The sequence below is a fragment of the Aphelocoma coerulescens genome, chromosome 1 (assembly GCF_041296385.1).
Source record: "Aphelocoma coerulescens isolate FSJ_1873_10779 chromosome 1, UR_Acoe_1.0, whole genome shotgun sequence".
NCBI lineage: Eukaryota > Metazoa > Chordata > Aves > Passeriformes > Corvidae > Aphelocoma > Aphelocoma coerulescens.
The window spans coordinates 118,629,075-118,652,472 of NC_091013.1; the positions used below are offsets into that span (position 1 = coordinate 118,629,075).

The 23,398-nt window shown below is 45.3% G+C and overlaps 1 protein-coding gene across 1 annotated transcript in view; it reads left to right on the forward strand.

The window, feature by feature from the left end:
- Window positions 1–551: 551 nt before the first annotated feature.
- The window catches only part of ADAMTS5 (ADAM metallopeptidase with thrombospondin type 1 motif 5), a 40,455-nt gene continuing 17,608 nt past the window's right edge, over window positions 552–23,398 (forward strand). Inside the window, exons 1-2 of the mRNA XM_069026385.1 lie at window positions 552–2,371; window positions 12,552–12,684. Of these exons, the coding sequence (XP_068882486.1) occupies window positions 1,517–2,371; window positions 12,552–12,684 (988 nt within the window). The 5' untranslated portion in view covers window positions 552–1,516. The remainder of the gene's footprint in view (window positions 2,372–12,551; window positions 12,685–23,398) is intronic.

Sequence of the window (23,398 nt, forward strand, 5' to 3'; positions counted from 1 at the left end):
GGCTCGGGGGAATCACAGTCCGCCCAAGTGGATGACAGCTTGCCGGCCCTTAATGACAGGCTGGGTGCAGACCGGCTGCCCGGACAAAGACGGGAAGTTCGGCGCTGCCCGGGGCCGGGGCCGGGGCCGAGCGGGGACACGGCGGGACCCCCTCCCCGCTGCCCCGGCCGCTCCATCAGCCCGGCAGAGCCGCGGCCGCTCCTCGCTGCCTCCGGAGCCAGGCACGGACCTCTCCTCCTCCTCCTCCCCGAGCACTGCGAGCCGCAGCCCCGGCAGGACGCGAGGTAAGCACAGCCCTGCCGGCCCGGGGACATCCCGAGCCCCGCGTGGCTCTGCGGCTCCCAGCGATTCGGGGCAAACCTCGCGTTTTTCACACACACACACGAACATCTTTCTCCTGCCGGTCCCTCTCTCCCCGTTCCCGGCTTCCTCCGGCTCTTCTCCTCTCCTGCTTCCCTCTCTCCCGCTCACTCTCGCTGGTTTTCTCCTCCTCCCGAAGCCGCCCCCCCCTCCCCCTTTCCGCCTCCCCTCAAGTTTCTCCTTCTGTCTGATTAAATGAGAAGGAAGTGTGGGAGTGGTGGTTTTGAAGCTCTCCCTTTAAGAGGCAGCCTGCAGTGACGAATTGTTGAAATTGCCATTGCAGGATGGCATTCCGCTATAAATTCATTGTTCCACCTCCTCTCATCTTCACATTTCTCTCCCTTCTCCTCTTGTTCACATCGACAGACTGGGGATAACAACAACAACAACAGGAAAGATACAGGGAGGGGGCTTTTACAGAAATCCAGGACGTTTCCCGCTTCTTGGGCTTTTTTCTTTTTTTTTTTTTTTTTTTCTTTTTAACCATCTCACCGGAGACGATCGAGGCGGTTTTGGGTGCCTGAATTTCTTCTCTCCCCTTCTCCTCCTTCTCTTCAAAACAAAAGAGGGCAAAAGAAGGAAAGGAGCCCACCGGAGCCCCGAGAAAGTGCCGAGTCGCAGCAGACCTGCCCCTGCTGCAGCTGCTGGTGATGATCCGGTGACTACAGCAGAGAAGTGGAAGAGGAGTGGGAAGTGCTCAAACTTCTCTACTTGCCGGCTCCGAGCCGTCTCTCCTCCTTTTCCTCTCTCCTCACTTTGCCTCCCCGGCAGCAGCGATTTGGGGATTTTTTTTTTTTTTTTTTTTTTTTTGCCTCTCTCTCTCTCTCTCTCCTTCCATGTGCTCCCGGCTCTTCCCTGCAGAGAAACACAAAGTTCACACGCGAGCGGCTTTTGTTGACATTTTTTTCACTCCCACTCACACTTGACTTCGGGAGGGAGAACTTTTTTTTTTCTTCTTCTTCTTTTTTTTGGGGGGTTTTTTTTTTTTTTGGTTTTTTTTTTCCCTTCCCCGCATCTCCCCTTTTCTTCCCATCCCTTAACTACGCTGCCGCGCTCCGCCGGCCGGCTCCTTCCAACGCCGTCTCCCGTTATTATCATCATTATTACTACTATAATTACTACTACCGCCACCCCGCTGCCCCGCGCCGAGGCGAGGATGCTGCCGGCGCTGCTGTGGCTGCTGCTGGCCGCCCGTGCCGGCCGTGCCGCGCCGCCGCCGCCCGCACCTGCCGAGCCCGGCGCGCCGCCCGCCCGGCCCCCCGCCCCCGGGCCGCCCCGCGGGGCCGTGCGGCGCCTCGACCCGACCTACGCGGGGGGCGGCAGGGCGGGCTACGTGCTCTACGCCGGGGGACAGCGCTTCCTGCTCGACCTGGAGCGCGACGGGCCGCGCTGCCACTACCGCGGCACGGTGGACGGCAGCCCGCGCTCGCTCGCCGTCTTCAACCTCTGCGGCGGCCTCGACGGCTTCTTCGCCGTGGGCCGCTCCCGCTACACCGTGCGCCCGGCGCGCCGCGGCCCGCGGGGAGAGGCCGGAGCGCGGATCTATGGCGAGGGCCCGGCCCGCACCCCTCACGTCTTCCGCAGGGAGAGCTTCAGCTTCGAGACGGTGCCGGCCCGCACCAGCTGCGAGACCCGAGACCCCGCCGGGCCGGCGGGCGGGGACGGGCGGCGGCGGCGGCGGCGGCGGCGCTCCGTGTCCCGGGCCCGGCAGGTGGAGCTGCTGCTGGTGGCCGACGCCTCCATGGTGCGCAAGTACGGGAAGGGGCTGCAGCACTACCTGCTCACCCTGGCCTCCATCGCCTCCCGGCTCTACGCGCACGCCAGCCTGGAGAACCACGTGCGGCTGGCCGTGGTGAAGGTGGTGGCGCTGGGCGACAAGGAGAAGGGGCTGGAGGTCAACAGGAACGCCGCCACCACGCTCAAGAACTTCTGCAAGTGGCAGCACCAGCACAACCGCCTCGACGACGACCACGAGGAGCACTACGATGCCGCCATCCTCTTCACCCGCGAGGTAGGCATGGCCCTGGCCATAGGCATGGCCGTGACAGCGTCGAGGTGTCCCTCGAGCGTGGGGCGGCCGGGCTGGTGGACCTCCAGCCGCCCTGCTCGGCTTTGCCCACGGGTTGCCTCCCCACTCGTGGATCCAGCTCTTCCATCAGGGACCGGCACCCACGCACAGCTGCCGGCGTGGCAGAGGGGTTGAGATGTGTATGTCTCCTGCCCTGTGCTGTCAGCCCTGCTGTGGGTGCGCCAGTGCAGTGCTGGGACCCCAGCCAGGTGGAGAGGTGGGAACTTTGATCGTGGGACTCAGCCCAAAGTCCCTCTGCTTGAGACATGACTTTGTCCTCTCTGTCCCAGTGGTTTAACACCCGGCTCCTCTCTCTCTGCAGAGGTGGTCCAGGCAGGAAGGGCTGATAGCACTTCCTAAACTAAATTAGTCCCCAAACAAACCTGCTAGTGAAAGTGGTGGAGAGCACCTTAAGAGTACAGACGTCTTGCTTGTGGAGCACATTGGGACGCTATTTCCAGCAAGAATAGCTCCACCGCGCTGGAAGCCGGCAGCACTTGTGGTTCAAGGGTAGGACGTAAATGCAGACCGCAGGTAAACAGAGCTGCACAAGCTGAGTTGGGCTGGTGGCAAGGGGCTGCAGTCCCTGTCTTGTCCCCCAGGTGGGTGCCCTGATCAGTTGTGGGTTGGATGTGGCCGGTGTTGACCATGCAAAGGTGTGTCCTGTTGCTCCACGCTGGGTTGTTGATTAGTTGCATTGCCAGAGGTCGTTAAGGGACATTGCTCTGGTAGACATGTGGCCGAGTTTATGCAATGAAGTTCTTCTGTAAGAATATCCCTTCAGCGGTTTGGGTTTGGTGTTTTCTTTTTTTCCCTTTCCCCAAGTACGAAAAAAATAACTGCATGACTTTCCGTTCATTTGAGTTCTCCGGCTTTGCTACATCGCAGGAGCCTGCCAAAAAGGATGCTTTGGATGGTTTGTGGAAGGAGTTGCTCCAGAAGGGGGGGAAAAAAGCGCCTGGCTCGCTTTTGTAGCTGTAAATAGTTGAGACATTAGGTTCTGTGTCAGTCAGGCATTACTTGTACAACAGGAGCCCCTTTTAGCAGTTTAAAGCCCATCAGTATAATTTGCAAGCTTTCATTTTTTTTATCGCTATAACCTGAATGAAAGCAGGCTACCTGGACTGGGTCAGAAAGCTTCTGGGTTTTGATATAAACATCTTATCTAGTGGCTTATTAAGCCCGGGCCAGAATCCATCATTTCTTTCTGAAGAGTGTTTCTCCCTGCCAGTATTCCCACTTATTTCTCTGGGCTGTATGACAATTCGGACAATTAATTAACGTAACATCAATTATTAAGTTAATTTGGATTGAGATAGGGTACGACTCTAAAGTGCACCTGCTTTACAGATGCTCAGCTGTCTTTCTTTGCATGGACACCCTCCTGCCAGAATGAGAGGGTGCTGCTAATCAGTAATCCACTGTCAAAGACTCGTGAGCAATGCATAGAGTTACTTCTTTGGGACGTAAGTAGTACTCCAAATAAACAAAACACCGTAGTTCTTGTGATCTGCTTCCACTCTTTAAGATGCAAATTTTGCTTGCACTGCTGCTCAGGGCTGCTTCATAAGAAAAAAAGCACAGCCTTGTGTTCTCTTGGTTTACATTTTAACAGCTTTAACTCTGGGATTAGCTCCTAGATGCAATTCAGGACAACTTAATCTGCTTTAATGCTTTGCTCTGTGCACACGAACATTGTTTGGCAGTGTTTGACTGAATTAAGAACCAGACTGGAGTTTCTTGCTACATGTGTTCATGATGTTCTTTGCAGGGAGTATGTGTGAGCCCACACGATTTTTATATGTTTACCCTTGAAATGTCAACATGAATCTATTTGCTCCCCATGGAATGTAAACACGAAAAGGGTTAAAGGATGAAAAAGCAGTGGACATGTTTCCTGGAGAAAACAGCCCCACTTTGAACTAAAGGAGAGATTTTTTCCAGTTTAGCTTTTCAATGAGAGTGGCAGCAGTTGGCAGGAGAGCACCACTTTTACAACTCTGTTTTGGATGGATGAAGTTGGTTGCTAAGCTACACGACGCCAAGCCGTGGCTGCGTGTTTTGATGGGCTCTGAATATCGTCATGCTGATCTTTGAACATCCAGATGTCTCTTTCTAAGTGCTGTGGGTTTCAGGCCTTGGGCAAACGTGTGAGGTACATTTTCCATCTTTGTTTACTAACTGAGGCCACCTTGAGCTTCGTGTCTCTCTGTCAATAGAATAATATTTGCAAATCGTTTGTCAGCTGAATGCCTGGCCTCGGCTGTATGGAACTGGTTTTGTGTAGATAGAATCTGCATTGTGCATGGCTGGTGCCATACAAATCCCTAATATAATAATTATCTTTGTTCCAGAGTGACATTTGCTTGGATGTTGTTTTTTTACACCAAAAGAGGGCTTTATTTGAGTTCCTCATGAGGGAAGAATCCTGACAGAATTCAGCAGTGTTGCTTCGTCCTCTGTGGTTGTCTTTACTTCTTTAAAGATAAATTAGAAACCATTGATAGACTGAGAGTGCATTGGCAGCTCCCCTTTATTATTAAATTAGTAGTGGTTCAAATTATGTTATATAAGTTCAAATTATGGTCATCATCATCATTCGTACTAGGAAATACTTCCCATGTGAAAAAATGTAGAAGGAAATTTACTGATTCTGAGTTAAAACAGCCACTTCCTTCTGGTCATAATCTGTATTTAATTGGATAAGGGCTTTAAAGCAATTATGCTGCAGACCATAGTAAATCACTGTGAACATGAATTCAGTTTGGGGTGATACAGGCAACATGTTAAAGCTGGTTTTAGGCTTTGTGTTGCTTATCAGTGATGGCAAGGGTCCATTAGCCGCAGTGGGTCCTTATGTTTACTCTGTAGATGAAGGGAGCACTAGAGGAACATGTCTGGCCATTGTGAAAACCTGCAGTGGACACAGAAATTATCTGTCACTAAATATTGCAGGAATTTAGTTGGGTTCCACAATGATTATTTAAATCTGATCATGAGAAGTGTATTTTCCCAGTGATCCCATCTCTCATTTTGAGCCATGATGAGCAGGATCGAGCACGACAGAGGTCTGACTTGACAGTTAGAAAACGTGATAATTTTCTGATATTTCTAAATTTCCTCAAGGCAGCTTGACCATAATAGCCTTAAAGAGTTCATGGGTGCCCTGCTGTTGGACAACTTTGTGGTTGAGTCCTTGACAGCAGCTGTAAATCTTAGGGCCGCGTGAATCTTAGAGCATCCTCCATGGAATATGGTGGTGCAGGGATTCAATTCTGGTGGCCAGGTGAGTTCTCCACCCCATAGGGAAGTGGCTGTGTGGTGGGGACGACGAAGAGCTTGCGAAGCTCTCTTTCCCTGGAGATTAGATCACTTGCTCTCAGTGGCAATGGAGTCAACAGCAAATTTAGAATTCAGTGTTTCGTCACTTGTTCTCAGTGGCAGTGAAGTCAACAGCAAATTTAGGGTTTAGTCTGTTTCAGCCTTTTTTATCGTGAGCAGTTTGCAGAAGCTGGAAGCCGACAATCTTCAGATTTTTATGGGCGCAACAAAACACTTGCCAGATTATTTGTCACAGTAGCAAAACAGATTAGATGGGACTTTCAATCTGCAGTTGAACTCACACTGTTCTTTTTCTGAGGTCCAGCCTGCTCTGCAATTATCCTCTAGAATTCATCCAATCTGTTTCATTAATGGCTCTTAGTTAAATTTCAAGTGAACTATTGAATGCATTTGGACAAAATCCAGCTCTCTTCCTCTCCCCCCAGTTCTGAATCATCTGAAGATTAAAATAGATGTTTCTCACAGTAGATACAGACATTAGGAGCAAGAAAAAAATCCTTTCCTAAGTGCTTGTTAGCATCATCTGTGATAGTACCGTCATGCCTGGCTCAAGCTAGAGTTCATGCTAGAGCCAAAGGCCACTGGCCTGCCTTTTTCTACACAGTAATTATATGGGGCTGGTATGTTTGATTTAGTTTTAACTGTCCATCTGGCAGTGCTGTTGAAATTTAACAGCAAGCTTTGTATTATCTCAGCTCTGTAGATGATAATTTCATTGCATGGAGCACATGCTTTCTTTGGCTCTACTTATTTCTTCTTATTTTTCTTTTTTTTACTTCTTTTCTCTATTATCATCTTCCAACAATTATTATCCCCTAGTAGTAAAACAAGTCACTGTACCAATGATCAATAGAATAGATTTCACTGGTTGTTATTATTACTCTGAAGAAATGGTAGTGTGATGTGTCTAGCAGTTTCACAGTGTTTTCACCAACTTTGTTGCACATCTAATACATTTAAATAATGTCCCTAGGGAAAATAAAGTGGGACATAACTGATAGAGGAGAAGTTTGATTCACCCTGATCTAGAGAGATGGTGTGGAGTTTTTCCACAAAGGAATTGTGGCTTAGGCAGGTTAAATCACACATTTCTACTTGGTCATCAGTCACCAGTTTTGTAAATGAAACTTCTCTTCCCCATGCAGATTCCAAATGCTTTATGTGCTTTTTGTCCATATTTTTAAATAACCTGTGGTTTGCATAACTCTGCTGTGTTTTCTTTAAAATGCCCAAGCCTCAGGCCCATATTTATCACATGAACCCCAAAAGCAAATGACCTCAATTTTTAAGCTAAACTACTGGAGAAATACATGTGGGTTTTGTTTTGGTAGACATGGCAGGTATCACCCTTGTGGTTTTCCTCAGAAGGGAGCCAGGTTTTGGCCACTCTCTCAGAATGTGGCCAGGAAAGGCCAGAGCAGTAACCCAGTGAGTCTGACAGGAGTCCTTCCTCACCCTGAATCCTTTCTGTTTGTTTCAACATTACTTTTTTAAACCACGTGTGCCATTCCACGTTGCTGTGCCATCAATAAAAGTTCACCCACTTTGCTGAGGAGCACAAGGGAGGGTGGATGTGTGTGTTCCTAACACCACCTCACCCACCCTCCCTGCCCAGGGCTGCGGTGGGAACGCTGCTGCCAGAAGTTGGAAAGTCGTGCTTAATTCCTTCCTCTGCTTGAGGGATTTTAGGTCTGTATCGCCCACCTCCCAGGAGGGGTCCTTAACCAGGAGGTCGTAAGCTGTTCCAGGTGTTAAGGAAACTTTCCACCCCTCTGACCAAAGGTCTGTCACTGTGTAGTGAGTAATTCATATGATGAGAACGAGAGGAATCATGACCTGAAGCCGCTGAGTGGAGCGCAGCGCTTGGACTGAGGTGGTCTGGGTTCCTCAAGCACGGAGAGAAGGCTGTTTGTGTAATTTACCACAGGCTGTTCTGTGGGATAGAAGGAGGATAAGCAATAGGGACCAAAAATTGGGTCGCTTCACTGACTGCACTTCAGGTGCAGCCTGGGCTAGAGAAACCTTGGGCACAGGGGCTGCTTCAGGAGGAGCCACAGCTCCCTGTGTGCATGGCAGTAGCTTGGTGTAGACCATACAGTGCTCTCCTAAGAAACATTCTTCTAGCTGGCCTCATCCCTGGAAGGAATTTGTAGCTGGATCACATTCTTACTGGGAAAAGGCTTTAGCTGATGAGCTGTTGTAAAGGAACCAGAAGAGCAAATGAACAGAACTGTAAAGGTTTTAGCTGTGCATTACAAGAAAGTGATGTGCAGCTTGGCCTGGTACAAAGCCTAATCCTGTGGGTTCCTCTCATTCTGATCTGAGAAGCTCTGTAGGCTCAGCATCCCTCAGGGGCAAAGGTGGAGAAACATGAAACATCTGAACCCCAGTAAGCAAAGTGCCCAGCTGTTCCAGGCTGTGAAACTGTGGCACTTAGAGGCCCACAGGATCCCAAACTGCAAGCCCTATGAGGGGTAGATAAAACACCTGAGGACATGTTCTTCCACCCTTACCTTCCACCAAATTGTCCTCGTTGGTGCTCACATCCTGCTTTAGATCTGGTCAGCGGGCTCTGACCTAATACCAGGTTTCACTAAACAGTTTGTTCTTGTTCTGAAACCTACTGGACACATTTCAGGTGAAATAAACTCCCTGCTCCAGCCAGGACGTGGTGACACTTATCTCCCTTCACAACAATGCCATGTATACATGGCAGCCAGCCAGCTGCTCCTGATGGATTTAGAATGCCAAGAAAACTTGGCCTCTAATGAGCTGTCTAATTGACTACCAGACTTGTGATGTACAGCTTAGCTTTACTAAGCCATTCCTTTGCCAAAGCTTAAGTCTTAGCATCTATTGCCTCCTGCATAGTAAATGCATTTCCTTGTCATTCTTCTGCTATGAAACTACTGTAAAGCAGATCAAGGGCCAGGCTGCTTTCCTTCTTTAGAAATATCAAAAAACATTCTTTAAAGCTTCTGCCCCCGTTTCAAGGCAATTGAGTATACAGAACCAAGTAACTTTCTTTTTCTAAAAGAAACAGAGTGAAATAATAATTGGAAACTGATTTTATGTGTCATGAGTTGCCTCTTTCCTCGTGCTTTAGCTGGAGTATGAAAAGTTGAGGCTACCCACACAGATTTTTTAGGATTGCATCATTACACTGAAGCCTGTTTTTAACAAAAAATTAAAATATTTTCCAGGAAAATAAAACCTTTTACTGTACTCCCAGAAAGTTTACTTCATGAAAGTAGTAGACTGCTTTCCAGGACTGCCCAGGAAAGCAAAAAACAATGTAACTATTGATTTTGGTAACAAATAATCCATAAGCCAGTGTTTGATGGGTAAGCAGGCATGATTTTCAGTAACATCGTTTGAAATAAAGCTGTTTGGAAGCTAGTATTGGTGAATTGACCCAAAAGCAAACTTTTCAGAGTATTTGTCTAAGAAATGCTGTTTGATAGGCTGCAGTTCTGTTTATAGTATATACCATGAATAGAAATATATTCCTGTTCAAATCGTGCAGAGGCAGGAGAAGGAAAGAATGAGTGAGACAATGACAACACAGAGGAGCTGAGCTTTCAGTAATCTGCCTAAATGGTTATTGACAATATCAGCCTTAGCTGCAAATGAGCATCTGAGGGCTGGAATTGGCAGGGAGAACCATGATGCTCAATCCCTGCTCTGCTCCAAGCACAGCCATGGCATGCCCTGCTCTAGCAGCAGATGGGCAACCCCCAGACATCCCCGTAACAGCTTCTTACAAAGGAGCTAATGCCAGAAAGTATTTCCTGTCCTTGTTCCCAGAATCCTTTACAAGCCCCTCTGCTGTTTCCCAGCTGGGATTTGGCAGCGGCTGCAGGACTCCCACGCCGACTGCTGGGGGGCCACAAGCACATGGCCACAGAGCTACTGGGCTGCTTTGCTGCAGCACTGGCCACCACTTTCTGACCCCAGAGTGGTCACTCTTCTCCCTTCTGGGGATGGCTGGTCACACACTGTCTGAGGACACCCGTTTTCCAGCTGTCTTTGAGGAATTGGAGGAGCTAGGTGATTTTACATAGAAGCAGTTTGCAGAATCATGTCTTTCCTGCTGTGGGATTTCCTAGGACCAGCCTCTGGTACAGCCCTAATGTCTAGGGAAGGCAGTGTAATGCAGTTCTGTGCACAGCTTTTGAAGTGCTGAGGTGAGACTATGGTAACATCCCTGCCCTAATGTTCCCTGCTCTACACATCCCATCAGAATTAGCTCTATGGAAGTTTATGAGAGTGCCTGCTTAGAGAAATGATAGTCTTTTAGTTACATTTGTGTCATGAAATCTGGGGAATCATTGTGAGGTCTGGCTGTGCCTGCTGGTGTAAATTCCCAGCATAGCTGCTTCTTATGTGCAAATGGGAGTAAATCCTGACTGGCATGAGGCATCTGGGTGCTGATACCATTGTGCCCACACTGGGAGCAGCACTGATGTCAGAATCTACGTGATAATGACACCCAAATACAAGAGCAGACGAGTGACATAGAATCTGCCTGCAGAGACAAAGCCTGAATTAATGCAGTTTATACTATTACTGGCACTGTCAACCTGTCCTGCCCTCCTCCAGTAAGTTGCTTTCTGTCTGATTTATGTGCTTTTCAGTACTTGTGCAAGAATTTCAGTTCAGCTGCTTGTGTGGATTCAGGTCAGATTGCTCTATCACAGAATCACAGGATCAGTTAGGTTGGAAATGACCTCTGAAATCATTGAGTCCAACCTGTGGCTGAACACCACCTTGTAAACCAGACCATGGCACTGAGTCCACATACAGTCATTCCTTGGACACCTCCAGGGCTGGGGACACCAAACCTCCCTGGGCAGCCCTTTCCAATATCTAATCACCCTTTTTATGAAGAAATTCTTCTTAATGTCCAGCCTACACATCCAGTTTAAGACTGTGTCTCCTTGTCCCATTGATAGTTCCTTGGGAGCAGAGCCTGACCCCACCCAGCTGCACCCTCCTGTCAGGGAGGTGTGGAGGGTGAGAAGGACCAAGTTCAGTGTAAAGGGTTAATCGGATATGAACCCAAACAAAAGTAGTAGGAGTTTAAGGATGGTGTCTTCTTTGTTGAATATGCCCCAGATATGTGACGTAAGAATAACATGACCTCACTTGAGGCCTCTCCCAACGCTGGTTGAGAGCTGCTGAAAATGATGCAAAGTTTATTTGCCTAAATAGAACTGGAAAAATTGTGCATTTCTTTTAAAATACTTCAAAATATGCATCCCATACTTCCCATAACCCATGCAGAGCAAGAGGCAAAGTCTGGGCGCCTGGGGACTTAGAGAGAAAATTGTCTGCATATTATCTGCAGTGGTACAGAATGGAAGTTTTCCTTAAACCATGGATTACACCTGTGAAAATTTGGAAATTCAGTACTTTCCAACTACATTCCCTCTCTTCTTCCCAGGCTATTTTGGTCATTGGTAGTGAATCATTTAAAGCTTGGTGTTAAGTAGCAACAAAAGTGAATTTACCAAGAGTTCCCAGATACCTGGAAGCCAGAACTGAGCCTGAAATTTCTCCTCCATATATGTAATATTGCTTTGTATTTCAGCTTGAAAAATTTCTTTGTTTGGAAAAAAAAACCCAACACCTTTTTTCTTTTTTTTTGTGTTTGTAAAGAGATGCTCTGTCACAGTATCTGTGAACTCTGTGTGGTTTTCTTTGACTTCAGTGGGATTTGAATCCTCTGCATTTCCAAGTTTGTCTAACCTGTCATAATCAGTGAAGACTGCTGCTCTGAAGCCTCCTGCAAGGTGTCTCTTATTCAGAAGGATTAATTATGAAAGGCTTCATTAAAGGAAGTCCTTATAAAAAGAGATCAGAAAGGAAGAAGAGAATCTTAAAAATGAAGGGAAAAAAGTGCTCTTTGATCATTTTGATAATACCATTTGTCATGCCTTGAAAATGACAGTTTCATTCAACCACAATGAAATGTTGAAGTGTTCCAAATAACATGGCCCCTACTTTTCCTTCTCATCCAAAAAATGTATACATATGCACATTCACACTAATATTCTTCCCTCTGCTCCAACAGAAGCACAGAAAAGTTACTGCTGGTGATAAATACACAATGTCTGACCAAAGCAGAAAGAAAAAACCTAATGCTGCCTGCATGGTTTTTGGAGAACACCCCATGTCTACATGTGGGAGAAGTGGTTGAGTTGTTGGGATTTTGCACTCTTTCGTATCACTGACTCTCAGCAATCTCTGAGAATTGCTTAAATGCTTGGTATGTTATTGGGTAACACACTATTAATTGTACTGCTTGACAGATGAGAAAGGAGGTTTCACACGTAACAGTGTCATTGAAGTGCAGGTATAAGATTTGCTTCAGAAAAGCAAGGTGATCTCTGGCTCAAGGACTGATCAGAAAGCTGAAGCTTTCTGTCGGTGTAAATAAAGAGAACTTTCTGGTTTTATTGTCCATGAGGAAATGCTTTCACAGAATACTTGAAGTGCCTACCTCAATGCAAGTGTGAGCACCACAGAAATACAAATGTAATTAACAGCAATTAGCTGCAGAATGTATCCAAATTCTGTTAAAGTCCATAAAAATACTCCCACTGACCTTACCATAGACTGGCTTGCTGTGCTTTTAACATCTTTTGCTGGAACCTTACGTTGATATTTTCATCCAGGTCCTGCTGTTGCCGAAGGCGACTTTAACCAGTTGTTACCGCTGAGTGTCAAAACTTAATTTAATGATTTTTTGAATTTTTTTTTCTCCCTTCTGGGGCAGGATTTGTGTGGGCATCATTCCTGTGATACCCTGGGAATGGCAGACGTTGGGACCATCTGCTCCCCCGAGCGCAGCTGCGCGGTGATTGAAGACGACGGCCTCCACGCAGCCTTTACGGTGGCTCACGAAATTGGTATGCAGTGCCTTTTCTGTTCCCCCGCCAAGCCAAACACTCACAACAGCTGCATTAGGAACCAAAATACCCCGCAATTAATTCCAGATTTCCCCCGGCCCAGAGCCCCGCCTGGGGATTAGGGCTGTGTACATATGCACTTCAGGGTTAACTAATAAGGGATCAGAAGGCAGGGGAAGGCGCGCAGTAGGTGTTTCCTCCCTGACAGTGGCCTTTCTAAGCAGCAGTTGAAGTGAAAATTCAAAGGCTGCTGCTACTGCCCAAAGATGTCAATGCATGGCCCTCCTGAGAAAGCTTTTGGCCCATCTGTTGTAATTTGCATGCGTTTATTTATTGGAAAATAAGTCACATTTTTCAACTTGTTGCATGTGCTACCGTTAGGAAGATTTTTTTCCTTGTATTACCTGCAGAGAAAAGCTGTTGTGGCAACAAAACCAACATAATTCTAATATCTTCGTAAGTGTATGGAAATTCCACCTTTATGAATCCTATAATAAGTTAAATAGTATTTAGGTGATAAAGGTTTGGTCAAAAAACCTGTTCAGCTTTGTTTCAGTTTCCACCTCAATGGACAGCAATTAAATCAGGAGCCTTGCATGTACCCTTCAGAAGGGTTTAAGAGAGAATTAGTGACAGAAGAAAGTTTGTGGTCTTGTATATTACATCTGTCATGATGTATCCCTTCAGAGTGACTGCTGCCATCTTGATGATGATTAATTTACTGATATTTTGTGAACTGTGTTCACTGGAAATGCATTTGCTATAAGGGCTATTCACTTTGGGGAGTGAACAGCAATTTAAAAGTGGAGAATGTTCTTTTTTTCGTTTTTCTTTTTTTTTTTTTTTTTTTTTGTAATATTCTTGGAAGGAAATAACAAGGAAGGGAGAACTTTCACAGAGAGCCAGCTGCTGAATTGCCTTGTACCTCATGCCAAACCAAAGTAAAGTTTGCTTTGGGAGTATCATTGCAGTGGTTCCATTTTCAAGGAGCTTGCAGGTAGAGGCTGAGATCTGAGTGCCTTATACATATGGCTCAGGAAACAGAAGTCAGCAAGGATGGAAAATGACCTGACTGTTCAGTGACAAGTGATCCTAACCCTGCTCTTATAGCTCTGCAAAGGAGTTACATCAGTAGTGGCTAGAGAGGGGATCGGGCGTTGCATGAAAACATGAAATATTGTGTCAAGATGAGCCCCCAAAGCAGAAGTTTTATTTTATTAAGCAATTTTGTCAAAACAAAAGAAAAAGTCCTCTGGAGTCACTAATTCAGTGCATTTGGAGGTAGCTACAGCAGTGCAGAAAGACAGGTTCACATGGGATGTGGATGCTGTGAATGAGCCATCACAAACCTGGGATGTGTTAGGTGGCAAACTTAGCCTGTCATTCAGAGCCAGCGTGCTGGGGACACTGCTTGTGTCCCCTTGCACCCAGAAGTGATGCCTCTGCTGAGGGTCAGTGGGCAGGGTTGGGTGAGGAGCCGCCTTGTGGTGCCAGTGATGATGGATCTGGTGTGTGAAGAGGAGAGCAATGTCTTTCCTGCCATTTTATCAGCAATAAATATATTTTTAGGTAGATTAAAAATGAAAGAACACAGAGAGTAAAGGTAGGGATGAGCAGCTAATGTTCACATTGTTACCTTGAATTCCACACAGAGAAAATATAAGCAAAAGTGAATTATTTTTAGTGATCTAGGAGCACATTTTGGAGAAAGGCCATTTTCATACCTAGGAATTTACAGGAATCTCTAAAAACTATAATTTTCAATGTAAAAAAGGCATGAATTGAAATGAAAAAATAAGAACCCTAATGGACATAAAACCTCTACTTTGAGGCTGTTTAAAATAACATCCTTTTTTTTCCCCCTCACCAGAAGTTTTTAAGAAAGGAGGGGTGTCAGGTCACCGAATGATCTTTGTGTGTGTGGCCTGAAGTAGGAGAAGCTGAGAAGAAAACACAGCTAAAATTGCTTGAGTACTTAAATCAAAGGTCAAAAAAGGATGAAAAATAAAAGTGTGGCATGGATATCCTTTAGTTAAGCACTTTGGGGAAAACCTTGCTTTATTTTATTTGGAGACCAGGTTTCTTCCTACAATCCAGAAATCTTCAAGTTCCCCCTATCCTGTGGGCAGGGTGTAGCTTTAATTTTACAGTGGCTCAGTTCCTCAGTCAGAGGGGATGCTCTGAGCCTGAGATGTTCTTTTCTGGCAGTAGGAAGGTCAAGGTGAGCCACTGAGTGAAGGAGAGTCACTCTCAGCTGTTTTTGTGCATGGGGAGCAGATGCAGCACCATTAACATGGACTTGATTCTCAGAGTGTCCTCGCTGTGGCTTCCAGGGGGATGTGAATGCTCTTGTTTCCCCCGTGAAGGATCCAAGAGCATTTTCCAGGCTCAAATTCTTTCTCTGGAAGGCAACCAAAGTAAATTGAACTGCAGCTCAACCTGACAGGAGGATGGATGCACAGCCCAGGGGCTCAGGTTGGATTGGTGCACAGGAAGCCAAAAAGCAGCTTGCTGCAGAATAAACCTGCTGCTTCAGTTGCCAGGGTTTGTGCCACATCACGCCTGAGATGTTTGCTTCATTTCTTTCAGATAAAATAGGTGGATTTTGACCAGTGGTTTTTGAGGGGGAGAGAATGGATGGGCAGCAACAGGCAAAACCTCCACAGGCCTGTAAAGGAGAGCACAGGAAGGAATAGATGCAGCCAAATTCTTGGTACAACTGATTAGCTGGCAATAAGAGGTGGAGATCTTTATATAAAGTTTGATAAGGTAGGACCTGAATCTTGTCCTAATTGTATGTAGGAAAATCAGTAATAGCTTATCTCCAATGTCAAATGGGAAAAAAAAGAGGATAAAGCAACATAAAAACACCAGGAGCAAACCTTGTAACTTAAAATCTGATAATCCTGTTTCTCCTGAGAATACAGGGGGGCAGTGCTAATACCATAAATGTTATTTTGAAATCATAGCCTGCCAAGACATCCAGCCACCAACAGTAAATCCATATCTGGTTATTTTCTAGCAGGGTACATGCTGCTGTCAGCTGGGACAGCAGCAGCTTCATTTTCACAAAAATAACCCCCTGGATTCTTGCCTGCAATCATCAGTTCATCACCATGTTGTGGCATATGGATGCTTTTTTTTAGTCCTAGCAGCTCCTTCAGCTACACCTCCACAGCTCTGCAGAGCTGTCTGAGCTTAGGCACAGTGTGTAGCATTCTCCAAGCCTTTGTTATCAGCAGCTTGTTGTCTGTAAAAATGATGTTTCCTTGCTTCATGCACTTCCCTGCCTCTTGGGGACATGTGGAAGAGAGCATTGAAGAACCTGAGATTGCTCATAATCTCAACAGTTATTTAATGTTTTTCATAGGGCAGCACTGTATTGCTTCTCCATATATCCCTTATTAAAATAACCATCAGGAAACAAAAACAATGAGTTTTTCACTCTGATACTCTGGACTTTTGGGTTGAAGATTTGTTGCTTTGACAGTGCTGAGTTATAAAGTGAAGATAAGCATGATGCAGCATCAGCAAGAGGCACAGTCAATCTGTTGGAATTACATTTAACATATTTTGTGATGGATTATATCCATGTTTAGCAGCTTGGTGCTGTGTTTTGAGGTACAGTCATGGTCAGAAAGTTTCTGCTGGAGTCCCACATGCTTCAGCAGACAGCCCACCACCCTAAACAGTTTGCTATCTACAAAAGGAAAATGAGGAGAGTTCAAGGGGATATAAATGGAGCTACTGCTTGTTTTATCAATAGGAAATTTCCCCAAATCACAAAGGGAATCCCAGGGAAAGCCAAGAATTAAACTTGAGTTTTGATCTAGAGTCTCTTGAGTTTTGATCTAGTCCTTAAGTACAAAAGCATCCTTCCTGCAGCCTTCAAGCAGGCAAAGCTCCAGTTCAGCTCCGTGGGAGTTACATGGGTCTAACAACTTAAATCAGATCTATCTTTGTTCTTTCCATCAGTCTTGAGAAACTTACTTTTTAAAAAAGAGTCAATACAGCCTTTTTTCTCAATGATAATGTTCATTTGACCTTTTGCAATGTTCCTACTCCTCTGTTACACAAACACTCTGGCAGGCAGTTACTCCTTCTGTCCTCCTGAGTAATATGGTTTACTGATGTTCTTTCCAAGTATTTTATTTTTAGGCTATAGCTTTAGCAGTGCTACGTGGAACTCATTAAACCTTTGTTCATTAGTTTCCTTTTATCTTTCACATGTGACTTTTGGGGAGGGAAGACCAAAGAGTGGGATAAAAGCAGCCTTCAAATATGTTTAAAAAATCACTGCAAAAATTTGCATAATAAATCATTCCCCCTGTCCACCTGGGACAGCACAAGGGGTAATGGCCTGCAATTGCAGCAGGGAAGATTTGCTTTAAGCATTAGCCAAAATCATCTAAGCGGGACAGTTGAGGGCAGGACTGAAGTGCTTGGGGAGGCTCTGTTTCTGGAGGTTCACAGGAGCCAGCTGGCTGAAGCAGCTGTGGCTCAGGGGATGCTGATCCTACCCCAGGGCAGAGGGATGCACAGGATGCCTTTTCAAGGTCCCTGCTCAGCATCATTTTCTGTGGTTATGAGGAGTTATCACAACATCCTCCACAGCTGGGCTGTGTAATGCCTGAAACCAAGGGACTGCCCAGAAACTAAAGCTAGAAAATCATGGAATGCTTTGGATTGGAAGGGGCCTTAAAAATGATCCAGTCCCACCCCTGCCATGGGCAGGGACACCTTCCACTGTCCCAGGTTGCTCCAAGCTGGCCTTGGACACTTCCAGATGGGGCCAGCCACAGCTTCCCTGTGCCAGGGCCTCACCATCCTCACAGCCAAGAATTTTCTTCATATATTAAGTAAGGAGTGTGATACCAAATCTTTTCCAGCATGGCATCATTCTGTGGCCTCTGTCACCTCTGAGGACAAAAGTGTCATGAGGTACATCAGCAAAATGTATTTGAGAGCATAATTTTCTGTAAAAAAAGGCATTTTAGAAGTGATGTATTGCTCCTGGCATCTCTGCCAGGAGATCACTGAAATACATCAGAATACCATGAACTATGAGTGGATTTGAGCTATTTATTCAGAGCCTAAGCTGTGTTGGAGCTGCAGGCCACTGAGGAAGGAATACCATGTCTAACTCACAGCAAACTCTGATTCTGACCCTTCTTCAGTGACAAATGAAACGGAGAACAACATGTGTGATACTTAAAGGAGTCTTTCTTTTGATGTCCATAGAAGAGTCAAAAGATACTCCCACTCCTTGTTTTACCACATGTGCTCATTTTGTGTACACTCAAAAGTAACTAAATACAGCAATCTTCTTCCCCATGTTCTGCTGAACATGCAGCCCTTTGATTTCAAGGCTGTCAAGATAAAGCAGATAAAGACAAGCTTTAGACCTGACAGCTACAAATCTCCTGTAGCCTTTCATTTCAAGGGGGATACATTGCCAAGGGCACAGAGTCTCACAGCCACATGAAAAAAACAGTGGAGGTTGTCTGAGTCTCATATTATGTTTCCTTCATGACAGATGATGTTTAGGCGAATATCCAGGTAATCATAATTAGGCAGATTTGCTTTCTTAAAACAACAAAAAACCGAGAGAGTACACTCATCCAAGTCTTCTCTGCTGACATGCATCAGGAAAATTACTTGATTCCTCCTCTTTGAACCTTTTTTCAAAGTTCTGTCTTAACTTCTGCTTGCAAAAGCTCTCAAATTAAGCCTTCATGAACGTACCCCTTTTGATGAAGAGATGGGCAGACAAAGCTAAGCCTTCCCAAGAGCTGAAGGTGGGGCAGAAAATTAAGCTGATGCCTCAAAAAGCAAACATCAGCTGTCTAAAAGGTTGCTGGTTAAAATTTTGAATAAAAATTCTTGGCTTGCCCAGAAATATTTTTATTAACTTGTAATATAAAATATGTCATCGTTCCACCTTGCAGCAGACGTGGTGCTTAAAGCAAACTGTAAAACTCTGTGTTTTGCCTAATATTTCACAGCAATCCTTATCAAAAAATATGTTAAGGACATGGTTTAGTGGTGGCTTTGGCAGTGTCAGGTTTATGGTTGTACCCAATGGTCTTTTCCAACCTAAGTGATCTCTTATTTTATGATCCTAAAAGAAGTTCAGTGTTCAGCCTGTGCCTCCAGCCTTCCAGACTGCAGGGTAGAGTAGGGATTGCTTTCCTCCGTGGCAGGTAGATAATACCGATACAATAATGTAGCTTTTGTGGGGAAGGTGCTTCTGGTACAGAGTAGGAAGGCAGAATTGCCCGGTAACAGGCAGCAGGCAATACAATTTTTACATTCCTGCACTGTGTACTCCCACAGAGTTCATTCATTTACCATGAGCTGCTGTGAATTACATTCTTTCCAAGTTCCTCTGAGTTGAACAGGTGTGAAATAGGTGTCACCCTCTCCCACTTCTTCATTAAAATGAACATTTCTCTTCTACATGCCCCATTAATTAGTGCAGCAGATGCAGTGGGGACCTCCAAGGCCACATCTTTTTAATGATTATTTAAGTCTGTGTGGACACAGCAGTCTGTGATTGCCTGGCCCACATTGGCTGGGCAGAATCTTGCCTGGGAATTGCCTGTCTGACAGGGGTGATGTGTCTGTGATCTCCCACAAGTCTGTTACAATGAGCCAGCTCAGCACAGGTTTGTTTTGTGTAAAGTCTGCAGCACTGGTGGGTGAATGTCTGATTGGGGCTTTTTTTTTTATGTCTGCTCCTGAGAAGAAGCTGCACTCCAGACTATTGTTTTGTTGAGGCTGAAGAACTCTTTTAAGCCAGAAATATTAAAAACTGCTTCTGGGCTGGAGATTGAAAAGAGAGAGTGACTTTTTTTAATCCTTTTTCTTTCGTAAGTGACTGATAGCAGTCAAAGAAAAGAAAACTGGAAGGAAAGCTCAATAATATAAAAAAGAGGAATGGCCAGTTTTATATTCTATGCAATCTTTTTGTAAGCTTGTGTAATTCAAATCACTTCTGTTTTATAAAAACACCAGCTTTATTAATTGTTATTGCTTAGGTCTATCATGACTTCAGGAGGATTCCTGAGTGATACCAGCATGAATTTCTTAAGAAGGAGTCACATACTCACAGGAGTTAGAAAAACAGCCCATGCCAGAAGAAATGGTTTTATTTTGACAGAGTTCCCTCATGCAATCCTTGTTTAGTGAGGGGAGGGCAGGAGGCTAATGCAGAAGGTCTGGGCTGGTGATTAGCCTGAGGAATGTTGAGCCAGGAGCTTCCTGAACCCTGATCCCGTGAGAGCCACAGACACACGGGGGAACCTGGGGCAAACCTCTTGACCTTCTTTTGCACCCCAGTTGTCCCAACTGGAAATTAGGTGAAAGGCATGACCTCACTGGCAAACACATGCTTCATCCGAGCTGAGCTTCTCTGAGAAAACAAATTACAGTGCCTGCAGCATTTTTCAGCCTGCTGTGTCACCTTGCATGTGTCCTGTGGTCAGATGGAGTGCAAGAGCTGCTCTTTGAAGTTCTGTTCAAGTTCTTGGCCATAAGCAGGGATTGGTGGCTTTTTTCCAGGAGACCCACCTTGGTTTGTGCTTTAGCAAAAGCTGGGGTTGGCTTGCTGTATGTTGTGGATGTTTTCTGTTTTCTTGTTTCTTATGCTTGAAATACCAGTGAAAAATGAATGAGAGTAATTTTGCTTGCTGTTCAGTCAGAGAAACTCTGCAGATAGTCTAGAACTGTGTATTAAGGAAAACCAGGAACTTCAAGAAGTGTTTGGACAACACTCTCAGGCACAGGGTGGGATTCATGGGGCTGTCCTGTGCAGGGCCAGGAGCTGGACTTGAATGATCCTTGTGAGTCCTTTCCAGCTCAGGATATCCTGTGGTTCTGGTTTGCTTCCCAGTGCTCCTGGGAATACGAGAGTTGCTTCACCACACATCCAGCACAGCTCTGGTGCACTCCTGGTTTCCCTGTAGGGCTCTTGTGTCCTGTTCCTCAGAGAGGATGAAAGTTTTAACTTAATTGCTCTGGAGTATTCCCACCTTGTATAGGGATGTACACCCCATTCCTACGAGGTACAGAGATCATTTTTGAACACATTGAAGGTATTGTTTCCTGTTGGGCTGTAGCAGGTGTTGGCCTTCAGCAGGGAAAGCTGTGAGGGGAGGATGTCGCTCCATTTAGGTCGTTGGTCTCTTTGGAGTTTGAGATGAATTTACAAGCAGGCCACCTTCTCCTTGGCTACAAGAGGGCAAACCCTGCCTCCTCTCCATCTGTTTCCTTCACCATTTCATGCATTCCTACAGCATAACTTAACTAAACACCATCCTGCTGGTAAAATTATATTATGTCATTTTCACTCAGTGGGACCTGTCAGCACCAGTAAGATGCTTCATTAAGTAGAAAACAGCAGATGATCTACGAACCCATTCTCAATCAGTCATCATCTCACACAGCTGCTGGGAGCCTTTTCTTTTTCTTCAACAGCCTGGTTTGACATTCAGTCATACAAAATGGGGTGGGGCTAAAATTGGCATTGTTTTTAAATGCCTTCTTTGTAAGATTTGTATTCCTCGAGTCTTTGCTTCTGTCCCGAGCTTTCTCCAGAGCTCTGCTTCCATACAGGGTCACTTTAAGGATCAGCCTTTCCACTTTGGAAGGGAAGCACCCCACCAGAAAATGCCAGAAACCACCCTAATATCATGTAATAACACCAGCATGGTCATGCACGTGAGGCGTGGTGGGGAGAGACTTCTTGAAATAGGAAGGGAAGTGTCCCATCCTTAATTTTTGGGTGCAAAAGGATGAAGGGCACAGGTGTTGAAGGACTTTGCTGCTCTCACTTCTGTGCTAAAAAGAACAAAACTTAGCCAGGCAGTACTTAGAGATTATACAGCCCCGTGATATTTTGAATTTTGATTCTTTTTAATGAAATGCAAAACCAGGTTTCAGCGTCATTTGGAGTTTGTCATATGCTTTAATTAATCACTTCTAAGTCTGGTCAGAGTGCCTTAAAAGGCAAAGTTAGGACAGGGAGAAATTTAGGTTGTGGTAAGAATTAGGAATTGTAGCTCCATAAAATCCTTTGAGAGTTGCATTCACGGTGTTTGTAAGCATGCATAAAAAGTTAACTGGCAAATCAGTATGGAGAGCTAAAATCCATATATTTAATGCTATTATCCTCACTAACATCACTGGTGACTAATTTAGAAGCTCAAATACTGACAATCAGAATTATGTATTTCGGAAATTATATGCTACTTACTGCGTCCTTGTCATGATGGCTTTTTAAAATTATTTCTGAAAATTTTAAACATAACAAGGGGAGATTCACAAATCCTTTGGGAAGCTTCTCCTCCAAAAGGCTGAAGTCTGCCAAGTAAGTGACTTAGTTCTCGTCATGCACTGGAACAATGGCCTGATTTAATATGACAAAGTAGACGCTGCTAATGAGGTGTGTCCTCAGCTCACCCCATTTATCACTGTAAAGCATAGAAGTTATGCTGCTCTCTCATTAAAGGTGAATTCAGTAGCCTGACACTTTCCAGGAGATGACCCTGTTTCAGGTTCCTCTGCTTTTGCCAAAGTATTTGGGATGAAATGTTCTGTGCTGAACAATGGCCTGAGAAGCATTTCATTTTATTTATTTACTCTGAACTTCTCCACAGAGGCTGGCCAGCCTTTTTCTGAGGAGGGAGACTAAATTGCAACAGTGTTATGAAGAAATCCTCAGTCTCTCTGCTCCAAGTGAGGAGCTTGAAATTTGTCTGCAAGCTTCCTCATATCCAAAGCATATTTGATTATTTGGCTCCTTGAGGAGAAAAAAGAAAGATGTCATAGGTAGGAGAGAAACTCAAGAGCTGCCCAAGTTGCAGAAGCATTAACAGGCCTGTGAATATGTGCACTGTGTTAAGTGTTTAATTGTGCACTTACATGGGATGTCCTTCACATAAAATGGCCAGTTCTGAAGGGTGAAGGACAGTTATGCAAGAAGGGATTTGTGCAGAGAACAAAAGTGCATCTTACATGGGTGAAGTGCTGCAGAGTGGTACCAGAGGCTGTGGCAAACTGGGATTCTGCCCTAAAAGACTGAAAGCTTCATGCCACAGAGTCCTGGGTAGTTCTGAATGGTGCAATAAAATGCTGAGAACTCCGAGAAATGACATCCTCGAGTTTCTGGTGTGCACCCAACTATCATTCATATCCCACTCTGAACCATGCTGAGTGCTGAGTGCCATGGGATGTTACTCAGCCAAACTCTTTGGATCAATGCTCCAGCTTTTTTTATTCGCCCATAGCTGTTCAGTACCAAGGCAGTGACTCAGAAGTGAAAAACTCCTTTTCCACTGGGAGACCCTCATTGCCTTATTTCACAAACATTCTGCAATGAGGTAATTTCTACAACTGTGAGCAGTCTTGGATCAGTAAATACAATGTAAATACAATGTATTTAAATCCTCAGCCCACTTCCAGAGAATTTGCTTTGTAGGTTATAAGTGATGCACTGATTATTTGGTTACTCTGTCAGAGGAATCCCTCCATTTGAAATAATAATCTTAGCAGTGAGTTGTTTTACTCAATACCAGCATTTGTCTGAAATGAAACAAAGCTGTTGTCATCTCTTCAGAGCAACTCTTTATGTAGTGCTGTGTCAGATTGAAGCTTGACATGTACCTCCTGACAGTCAGCCGTGTCTGAGTGCAGCAGAACAGCATTATCTGGC